The 12134-nt window shown below is 36.6% G+C and overlaps 1 protein-coding gene across 1 annotated transcript in view; it reads left to right on the top strand.

Moving 5' to 3' along the window:
• LOC132103988 (potassium channel subfamily K member 9-like) overlaps positions 1 to 9956 on the top strand; it is a 68195-nt gene extending 58239 nt beyond the window's left edge. The window contains exon 2 of the mRNA XM_059509118.1: positions 6043 to 9956. Within this exon, the coding sequence (XP_059365101.1) occupies positions 6043 to 6968 (926 nt within the window). The 3' untranslated portion in view covers positions 6969 to 9956. The remainder of the gene's footprint in view (positions 1 to 6042) is intronic.
• The last annotated feature ends 2178 nt before the right edge of the window (positions 9957 to 12134 follow it).

The raw sequence follows: 12134 nt of genomic DNA, 5'->3' as shown, positions 1-12134 counted from the left end.
CCATTTAAGTCGCATATGCTCCCTAAATTTAATGTGTGCAACCTCAAAATATATTTGGGAGCATTTGTGCAAGTGCAAATAATTGTTGAGGTGCGACGTGTTTTAATTTCTCTATCAGTGTTGGGGAAAGTTACTTTTAAAAGTAATGCCTTACAATATTGCGTTACTCCCTAAAAAAGTAACTAAATACGTTACTTAGTTACTTTTTATGGAAAGTAATGTGTTACATTACTTTTGCGTTACTTTCACGTTACTTTTTAAATATGAGCAGGGCTTGATTGTTTTTAATATAAGAAGTTCTATTTATAGCAAATGTAAAAGCCCTTTCACACCAAAAAGTGTAATGAATAAACCTCAGGCTGAAGGAAAAGTAAATTCACGTCTGTACAGTAGAACACAGGAGAAGAAGGTTCAACACTCTTCAGCAATAAAAAAAAAATGAAGCACAATTGTTAGTTTATCTAAATCATTTTTTAATAATTAGTATGGTTGAACTGGATCATTAAAGGTCAGCAGCAAAGACACTGTTAATAAAATGGGAATAGATACATTTGTGTTATTTAATATATTTAGTTATTGCAGGTTTGCGTCATATTCTGAGTTTGCATTTCACTGTTTTGATTAATTTTGATGAATACTAAATCTGTTTTGTTTTTTGTTTTTTTTGTGAGTGGGATGAATTAATGCACATTCACATTTAGTCTAGAACTACAGTAACATCATGTTCACACAGCGCACACAACGCCTCCATACTTCCGATTTCTCCCAATATGGGAACAGGAGGCTTGTCAGTCAAAAAATGGGAATACAAAGTAACTGGCGTTACTTTTTTGAAAAAGTAACTCAGATATTTTCTTGTAAATTAAAAAGTAATGCGTTACTTTACTAGTTACTTGAAAAAAGTAATCTGATTACGTAACTCGCGTTACTTGTAATGCATTACCCCCAACACTGTTCTCTATAAAACATGTACTAATTACTGCACAGTATGTGCCGTTCTATCACATAATAAATTAAACTTCATCTATATGTTCGTACGTTTAAAGCAGATTATAGGCTGGTTAATATTAGCCATCAATCACTCCCTTTCCTGGCGCACCATTGTCACGTGACAGGGAACTAACTAGCGGGGAAAATGTACAGAGATGAAGATAGAAGATGAAAAGAATGCTGTTACACAGGGCTGAATATTAACACTTGATTTATAACATGTGATACATTTAAGTAACATTACATGTCCAAAAGTGCAGTTTTCCCGAATATCCTGAATAAAACCATCACAATTTCAAATGTGACACTGATTTCATACAACAGTTCAATAAACTGTAAAAAGTACTTAAAATTAAATCACATTTTAAACGCAATATTTTTTTGTGTGTGTGTGTTCTTTTTCAACAACAAAAATAGTTCTAAACTTAGATCACAGCAGAACTATGGCACATTTCACGAGACACACAGACCCTGCCAAAATGGAACACTTCATGTGCACTTGCGGTCTTATGGACTTACTATGGCCACCGCGTGCATGTGTCCATTAAGTCCACGAGACCGTAGGGTGTCATTTTAGTGTTCAGAAGGGTGCTCGCAAGCATCCCCTTTGTGCCCTCAGTGTGCACTTCTTCTGAGCCCTTAGTGGGGCGAGCTTCGCAGCAGACTTCTACCCAACATTGAAAGCGGCATTACGTCAAAAAATGCAGACTGTGAGGGTGTAGGGTGCCATTTGGGACAGGGCCACAATTATGTTTTCATTACTAAATGATTACGTGTTTTATATATATATATATATATATATATATATATATATATATATATATATATATATATATATTTGCACATACACTTTTTATTTGTAGTGCTCCTACATTTTTGCTGGTAATCATATTCCTTTGGAGTTGGGAGTGCTACTAAGTAAAAAAGTACATTTTAAGCCCTGAATTTAGACTAATTGTGATTTACTAATTGACTAATTGTCTATTCACTAATTGATTTAAATTGTGAATAGAAAGTTCAATAAAAGAGAATTTGAAATAGAAATAATTTGTAACATTGTCTTTACTGTCAATATCACTATACTGCCTTTATCAAATCAATACATCCTTGCTATAAGTATTAACTTATTAAATATTAGCCTAATATATAAATCTTATATTTTCTCTAGGTAGCTCTTTTCCATAAAGCAAAGGCCTGAGCTTTTCAAAAGTGTGCTGTTAAAAATACAGAGTTATTGAATTATAGACAGCTCCACAATGTTTCATCTTTAATGTGCAACTGTATTGAATCTATTTTTGTCTTCAGATATAATTCATTTATGCAGCAAATTCTATCCAAGTGCACTTCGACCTTTCATCCTATTGACCCCAGTAATATTCTTCTTCAGTATTCCAGCACAGCAGAGAGTAATAACATGAAATTTACACACCCATATTTTCAATGCATGTCCATGTGTGTGCACATGAGGTCAAAACATCAACTCCGACACAGTAAGTACCCAATGAAAAAGAAAAGAAAACTCTCCCTGGTGCCGTTTGCAAATCGAATTGATCAGGCTCGACTTCTATAAATAGAATCCACAGCCGCACACTCGAGTGGGCTGGTGGCCTTCAGGGGAACTGGGAGATCAATCCTTACAAGTCCAAAAGATCTGTAAAAGCCAGTTAAGTTCGCACAAGTGCTCGGCAGGATTTGAGCCATGTGGCCATGCTGTATTGAGGTAATGAATGCATGTGTTTGTGGGTGTCGAGCACTGATTTAAATGTATTTTATATAGTTTGATCTAACAGTGTGATTGCAATTCCAGAAGTTCTGAAGTTCTGAAGTTGAGTATTGAGTACTGTATAAAGCGTTATACAAATAAAGGTGACTTGACTTGAGTAAATTATCTTTTAGACACAATATTTTCTGTGGTATTGACTGAATTGGTTTAGTGAATTATTTATTGACTTGCTCGAAGAAGTGGTACTTACCTTGGTTTTAATGTCACAGTTTGGTGTGGTTTTCAGTAGATTATGGGGGAAAAATTGCTTATTTTTTTCTTTTTTATTAAACAGGTGTTTATTGGAAAAATTGTGACTCTGTCTTTAAATAAATTCAATACAGCCTTTATTCCCATTAAAAACTTCCTTAAGGATAAAAAAATCTACCTCAGTTAATAGAGAGCCCTATTACTTGCACATAATATTAAAGGCTACAATTAATAACAGAGCCCATACAATTAAATTAAATTGCTATGTATTTTAATATATAATAATCAATACTCATGGCCAGGGGAAAAAAGTAATTGCACAGAAGGCAGTTTTTGCATTAATGTCTAAATTATTTCTATTGCAATTCTTTCTTAAAATATATGTATTTACAAATTTATTTAACATACAATGAATAATTAAAACACCACTTAGAGGTTAAGTAAAATATAATGAATATAAGCTAAAACAGTGCATATATTTGGTTAACGAGCTGTGGACACTGAATGACTTGTCTGAGGTAAATTTTGATTTTGTTAATGTTACGTGACTTTGTTAACAAGCTGTCCTTTCTCGGTTAAAACATTGATTGACCGATTACATGACACATGAAATGTTTGTTTAGTTCATGCTATAACTAGTAGTACTGTGTTTACTCTCGTTCCATTTGAACTGAGGCACCTATACAGCGATCTGTTATGTCACATCAAATAATGTTAAAACAGCATTGGTCTTTGGATTTCTTGGTAAAATTGTCAGAGTCTATATGAGACGCACCTAGTGAAGTTTTATTCATGCATCAACTTTAACTTCAAAGGCATAAACTAAAAGATCAATAAAATATTGTAATATAAGAATCAATATCGCTGCACTTGTTCAGTACACATGCGTATATATTTATTTATATATATATATATATATATATATATATACACACACACACAGCAGTGAGAAGTGAACACACACCCAGAGCAGTGGGCAGCTATAGATCCAGTGCCTGGGGAGCAACTGGGGGTTCAGTGCCTTGCTCAAGGGCACTTCAGCAATGGGTATTGAGGGAGGAAGAGAGCACTGTTCATTCACTCCTTCCCACCTACAACTCCTGCCAGGACCAAGACTCGAACCAGCGACCTTCTGGTCACTTGTCCGGCTCTCTAACCATTAGACCATTAAACCAATTTTGACCATTAATTGTAATAATCCAGTGAGGAGTCTGACAGCAGCCAGTGCTGCACAGAGATCTGATCTCACCATCATCCAGTCTGTCTGGAATGACATGAAGAAACAGAACAAACTGAGACAGACTCAATCCTGAAGAACTGTGGCAATGTCTCCAAGACACTTCAAGAAACCTACCTGCAAAGCTACCTGAAAAACAATGTGCAAGTCCACCTAGGACAAAAGCTTTTTTTTTTAATGCATAGAGTGGTCACATCAAATGTTGCTTTAATTTAGTTAGGTTAACAGAAGTTATTTAATAAAATCTATTTATGGCCTTGTTTTTGATGGCATCCTCACTTTACAGCATTTTTACAAGTGCCTTAAACTTTGCACAGTACTGTAGCTTTGCAGGTTTCTTGAAGCTTTTTTGAGACATTGCCACAATTCAGGATTTCGTCTGTCTCTGTTTGTTCTGTTTCTTCATGTTATTCCAGACAGACTGGATGATGGTGAGATCAGATCTCTGTGGAGCACTGGCTGCTGCCAGACTCCTTTTGCAAACAAAAATCTCACTGGATTATTACATTTAATGTCAAAAATAATGTTTGGAAATGTAATGTATTTCCTACTGACACACTACAGTAAAACATAGAAGTAATCTTGAATCTACTGTAATATAATTAACTTTACTTAATTAACTTAGCTTTCAGCTACATTTGATTGTCCATTAATGAAAAATGATCTGCTAACTGCTGAAACTAACCAGCCAAACAATGAGCACCTGCTATAAACAGCACAAAAGAGATACAAGCTGCTCCAATTTTTAAATTTTTTTGGCAGTCAAACATTTTTCTTTGTCATTGTTCAGGATTGTTGACTTATCTATGGTGGGTGTTTTTTATTTATTTATTTTTTTATTTTTTATTTTTTTAACAAGACTTTTAATTAAAGGGACAGTGTGAAGTCTAGTATAAGTTAGCAAAACATCAGAAATTGCTTACTGCTACTTAAAGCAAGCCTGTTAAAAAATGTTTAAACCACTTTGTGTTGCGCTACTACCACACAAACACGTACACTAGTGTAGCTAAAGCTCTTTGAATGATACATTCTTAGTGTTAATGAATACTTGCCTTGGCATAGTGAAGTGGGATTTAATACATTTTTACTATAGTCTTTTCACTTATTTTCTTGCTCATCAGCAAAGATTGTATTAGAAAGGCTCACTGGCTTCGATGTGAGTCAGCAAATTTAGGCTTTTTACTTCCAGATAAAGTCTAATTATGCTAAAAGCTTTACTGGCTCTACCAGCCTTTCTTCTTCCTTTATTTTCTAAACATGTAACACCTACTTTCCTGTCTCGCCCCCGTAAGAAGTGGGCCATGGGGGCAAGAGAGGAAACCTGACACTAATTAGACACCCCCTCTAATCTCTGAGCACAGAATAAGATCAAAGAGGCACCTGGTTTGTGTGTCCTATAGTCAGTGTTTTGGCTAAGTTGGTGCGTGTCTCAGCTCATATTTCCTGCCTGATTGCATTTGCAGGCGAAAACAAAAAAAAATTTGGTTTTTCAAAATCAAAAATCAAAATCAAAATTTGGTGAACTTTAACTTTTTGGAAATTTAACGATTGGCTTCTTAAAATTTGGTGAAGACGAAAGAAGTCATAGAAATTTGCCGGTCACCAGAGTACAATTAGATTAAAGGGTGTGAGCACACCATGTTTCTAATTTCTGCTTGCCTATATGGGACGTGTTTTTGATCAAAAAAAGATTTTATATTTATTATAAATTTTTCTTCCCTGGAAAACGGGCCAATTAAAAACCCATGTGTTGTTTCACACCTGCAACATCTTCAACCAGCAGCACACTCAGTTTTGTTGTTTGTTGTCATCTTTCATCTGATTTCGTCTCTTTGGTCCTCAGGTTACGGTCATGCAGCTCCAGGTACAGATGCTGGAAAGGCGTTCTGCATGTTTTATGCAGTGCTTGGGATACCTCTGACACTGGTGATGTTCCAAAGCCTTGGAGAGAGAATGAACACCTTCGTCAAGTACATGTTGAAGCGCATCAAAAAGTGCTGTGGGATGCGCATCACAGAAGTCTCCATGGAGAACATGGTCACCGTGGGCTTCTTTTCCTGCATGGGAACGCTCTGCATCGGCGCGGCAGCTTTCTCCCATTACGAGGACTGGAGTTTCTTTCAGTCCTATTACTATTGTTTCATAACACTCACCACCATCGGGTTCGGGGACTTTGTGGCCCTGCAGAAGAACAAAGCTTTGCAGAGAAAGCCACTTTATGTGGCGTTCAGCTTCATGTACATCCTAGTTGGCCTGACAGTCATCGGGGCCTTTCTCAACCTGGTTGTCCTTCGTTTCCTGACCATGAACAGCGAGGACGAGCGGCGGGATGCTGAGGAGAGGGCTTCCCTGGTGGGTAACCGCAGTAGCATGATCATCCACATCCAGGAGGACACGCTCCAGAGGAGTCGAAGGAGACAAGAACAGCAGCAGCAGTGCTACAGATCCGAGGTCATCGATCTCCAGTCCATTTGCTCCTGCATGCACTACCATTCGCATGAGTTTGGGAGCTCGGTTGGCCTCGGGTTGGGAATGGGAGGAGGAGGATGCAGCAGCGGTGGCGCATTTCAGCACCAGAACTCGTTCGGCTCCCAGTTGAGCCCCCATCAGTACCATCACTACCACTCAACGGTGGCCTACCGCATAGAGGAGATCTCGCCGAGCTCCCTGAAAAACAGCTTCCTTCCCTCCCCCATAAGCTCTGTCTCACCAGGGCTTCACAGCTTCACGGAAAACCTCCGGCTGATGAGAAGACGCAAGTCCATCTGAGGACCAATGGCAAATGCTCTACACACATATCCAATGCTGCTGCTCTACCAAACCTCATTCTGGCACTTTTTTCGTCATTTTCAGGCTCTTGCGAGATGACGTCAGACCAGCAGGACATTTTATCGCTCGGTGGATATATTGGAACTTTGTTAAAAAGCATGAAGCATGGATGTCTATTTTTGCAGAAAACATCGCCTGGGCCTTCTTCGCCCTTTTGAGCAGCACCTCAGTGGATTTGGACATAATAATACTACCCTGATATCTTTTCAGATGATGCACACTTGTGTTTTGAATTATACAGAGGGAGATATACATATATACTGTATATATACATATAATTTTTTAAGGGACGTGTGAAAATGTGCATTTTATCAAATGGTGAGCAACCTCTGGTTCTTTCTTGAGATTCAAGTGCCACAACACCGAAGGAGAAATAACGATAAAACTGATTTGAAAAGGACTACACAGTATCAGGTATTGTTTTCTATAAGCAATTCTATTTAAGAAAAATAAGACATTGATTCACATCATGCCAAAATATTGTTGCCAACCATAGCATGTGCACTAGTTGTCGTTTGATGTACGTCATTGTTTCTGTTAACCTTTTTATTTTCCGTTTCTGTTCGTTTAATTTCGATCTAAGGTTTTCTGTAAATTAAACATGTATGTAAACTTTCCAAGTGCATTATATTTAGAGGTGACAGATGAGAGACAGCATAAGTCGATTGTGAGAGGTGAATAATTGCATGTGCTTTGTTCAAACTGGTATGTGTATGCTGTCACGAAGCAAAGCGATAGCACTGGATCCAATATTAAAAGCAAATCCTTTAAAAAGTATTTTTTGAAATGAAAGTCGAACTAAACAGCCACTAAAACAGAGCCTCACAAATGGGAACGTAGCGGCATTGAAGATGATTGTTATTCATCGTTATTTATATAAACAGCACGACTATTATTCCATTGTGAACAATGTATAATGTATGCTAACCCTAGCAATGATTGCTTTTCTCTCTGCCATAATCATGGCATTTATTTGAATGAGACTTATTTAAATGCATCAATAAAGACAGTTATTTATGTATTTCACACTTTTATGATGTCTTCAGAGGATGCCCTGCAAATGAGATGGTACCTCATAGGCCTAAAAATTGCTCTGATGTTGATGGAAAAGCATAGTTGCTCCTCTTTCAGGAGCGGTGTGGATGTAATCAACAGTTCCTTTTCTCTGCTTGTGGTAGAGAGTGTTTTTGTTCACTAACCAAATTGCATTTCTGATATAACAGCAACCATGTCACTTTTTGGTTTTAAACTGAACTTGTTTTTTTTTTTTTACTATTTTACTATGTCTTACTGTATCCTGGATATAATATCGGAGTATCTGTGTTACAGTTAGGATCATCCAATAAACCAGAGTTGGAGTCAAGACCTGACCCTACAAGACCCAGACCAAGACTTGACAGATTAAGGCCCAGATCCAGACCAATGCCTGTCCAAGTATGAGAGAAGATGCTGAATTAATTGCAGCATTCACATTATACAGTAGCTAAATATCCGTTCAAAGCCATAGGCATTTTGCAAATTTTCTGTAATCATGAAGGCACCATGTTGAATTTGACTGAGTTATCATCTTTAGTGCATAAGTGGACCCTTTTCTTCACCCTAAACCAATTTTAAATCTGGAACTACAGATGGAGCAATGCGGTCTTGATAGGTCTTCAAAACTTCAACTCTGACACTAACTAACCAATAAAATGACATCGCAAATAATGGCTTAGGGATTGTTTTTATGGATGTAGAAGGCTGCATTAATTTTCACTTTTTGGTTTTCCTTGATAAGATTCTAAGTCCATTTCATTTCGCCAGTTTTAATTGAGAGTTGGTCTGTAATTTTACCTCTGTTGCAAAATAAATCAGAAGCAGTCAGGGTGGTGAGGTTTTCATCTAAAATTCAAGATTCTTAGGCAGATGACCAATTATAAATTAGATAAAATGTGACACAGATAGCATGATTCAGGTTTGGACTGGACTCTTGCCGTTGTTTTCTTGAAAAATAAATCTCAAGTAATTGTCTTGATGTGGATCACTGAGGTATGCAAAGCCCAAAGTGCCCGCTAAAGTAATTTGGTTTCAGACAAGACTAATTAATGAGAGAAATTCCTGAGGGTCTCCAGTGCTACCGTGCACTCTTTTAGTCAATTCCAGAGGCTGCCAGCGGGAAGCGGTTCCAGGCTCAAACAGCTCACCCTTCTAATACCAATCAAATTGACGTCTGACATTCTGGATTTCACAGCATATGTTGCAGCACTCATGTAAATGTATGTAAATCGCTACCATTTTATAATATTGTGCAGTGCATATATTGTAAGTAGTTATATCCTTGACAAATTACAAAGACATATTTTAAACTCAGATGCATTCCCATTTTTACAGCATTCAGCATACTGTATGTGCCTTAAAGGGGTATCTTTCAAATGTGGAGTTTGTATTTCATTAAGGCACATACTCAAATTCATATTCAGATATAGAAGCAAACAAATTAAAATAGTTTTCAAAGCAAAAGCTCCCCCATGAATTCACATGGACAACATTACATCAAATAAAACCAAAGCAACTAATCCTCACGAATGCTGCTGCCACCCAAACAATGCACAAACATATATTTTAGTGTAAACACTGTCTGAAATGTGTCCACTGTTTCACTAACACAACAAAAAAGCTTTATTTACCACTTTTTATTGGTTGTCACTTTAACCTATGTACGTACATGATGGCTCCTGGGGTCAGGACAGAATAACATGTATTTTACATCAATAAACTGTACTTGCATTCTATATGTATTATGTAATAACCTGGTAAGAAATACTCCGACAGATGAGCTTTTATGTATTGACTAGAAGAAATGTAATAACTTTATGATTTACATCTACTGTTGTGGAGGGGCATTGACAAATCAGGTGTATCAAAATACATTACCTAATTTATAAGATGAGATAATATTAATTATTAAAAAGCAAATTGTTATTGATATTATAGGGTGACAGGAGTTAAAGGGATAGTTGACAATAAAATGGAAAATTAGATTTGATTATCAGAGTTTGTTTCATCATAGATTTGGAGAAATGTAGCATTACATCACTTGCTCAGCAATGGATCCTCAGCAGTGAATGGGTGCCGTCAGAATGAGAGTCCAAATTGATGATAAAAACATCACAATAATCCACAAGTAATCCACACCACTCCAGTCAGTTAACATCTTGTGAAGTGAGAAGCTGCATGTAAGAAACAAATCCAACATCATCCATCACTTCTGGCCAAAACAGAGGTCCATAATCCATAATAACGCTTACTCCAGTGAAAAAGTCCATCTCCTGTTGTTCTCTCACATCAAAATCCACCAACATAGTTGTTTAGAATGGTTTTGGACCGTTTTCTCCCATAAACGTTGCTTGATTTGTGCATATTTCTCTCCTGTTTCTACTTTTTCACTGCAGGAAGCATTAATAAGAATAGAGAACTTGTGTTTCAGCTGGAAGCTACACTGGTTTGCAATTAAAAATTTCTTATTGAATTTATTACAAACATGCAGCTTTTCACTTCACATGACGTAAATTGATGGACTGGACTCTGGAGTGAATTACTTGTAGATTATTGTGATGTTTTCATCTGCTTTATCAGCTTCTCATTCTGATGGCACCCATTCACTGCAGAGGATCCATTGGTGAGCAAGTGATGTAATGCTAAATTTCTCCAAATCTGTTCTGAATAAACTCATCCATATATTGATTTTCAGCAAATGTTCGCTATTGGGTAAACTATTCCTTTAATATGATGATATATATATAGTTACTTGAGACATTCACATTGTTACAGCTAGCCTCAGTCTCCCCTACATACTGTATAATTTAATTGTCTATTGCAAATTTGCATTTGTATCATCTATCAGCAGAAAAACAATTGACCAGCACTTTTTCATTTGTTTACTCTCAGCTACTATATTTTTGTCTTAATACTACAGGAATATTGCACTATTAATTCTGTCTGTCCACCCACAGCAGTGTGATTCATGCTGCTGTATAACTCTGATTATTCACAATAATCACCACATGTTGCTTTGTATTTATTTCTACAATAAACTCTTTCTGCAATAGAATGCATTATCAACTGCATCAAATAATCTGTGTGACCCTGTCCGACCAAAGAAGGGGATCTGTCATGATACGGATTCAAACTGTCAGAACAACATATTGTTTATTGTTTTTGCCTTTATTGAGAAAACTTTCAATGAGCATTTAAATTTGTTTGTTTGTATTATTTGTTGTGTGTGCATGACATAGTGTGGCCGGCTGAAATCTTCACATGACTTGGGGTGAATTAAAAATGTGAATAAAAAAAAACAAAAAGTGAATTTCCATCTTCTCTTACCGAGTGCTCTTTGATTGGCTGAGTTTCTGTGTCATATGACAATTTGCATAAACACATACATTTGCTTTACTGGTGATGGTAAGTGTGTCTATATATGCCCACTTATTTTATGCACTGCAAATAGTGTTATTTTAATTGAGTATGAATTTGTCACAGTGTCTGGGTTGTGTTCCCTGGGTTTCCACTAGGTGTCCTCAGTTCCCACAGTGTTTATCATTTATCACTTCCTGTCTCCTTATTTAGTCACCTTCCTCCTTGTCTAGTTAATTGATTGTTCCCCACCTGTCTCCTGTTTCCCCATTATCCTTTTGTGTATTTATACCTGGTCTGTCTGAGTCTTAGGGACGGAGTCCTTGTTTAAATGTAATGTTTATTCATGTCCGTCAGTTCGTGCCCTTGCCTTGTCTTCTTGTTTAGTTTATGTTTTGGATGGATGTTTCCTATTGACCCCTGCCTGGACTGTTTATGCTGTTTGGATTACCCCTTAATAAAAGACTTACTTGCAATTGGTTCTATCTCCGTGCTACATTGGATCCCGGCCGTGACAGAATTAGATTTTATTTTTGTATTTTCCATTTTAATTTTAAAGGTTTAATTTTTATGAGTTTTGTCAGTTTTAACGTCTACAGTATATACAGTTTTTATTCATTTTTATTTCAGATTTAGTTTGTTGTTTTGGTACATCAATTAAAACTGTTGCAAGTAAAAGCTCCTAGCTGAAATAAATTCAAGGTTTGTAAAATT

Source organism: Carassius carassius, chromosome 25 (assembly GCF_963082965.1).
Source record: "Carassius carassius chromosome 25, fCarCar2.1, whole genome shotgun sequence".
Classification (NCBI taxonomy): domain Eukaryota; kingdom Metazoa; phylum Chordata; class Actinopteri; order Cypriniformes; family Cyprinidae; genus Carassius; species Carassius carassius.
Note: the sequence above shows the minus strand (reverse complement) of the source record. Positions and strands in the feature narration are given on the sequence as shown.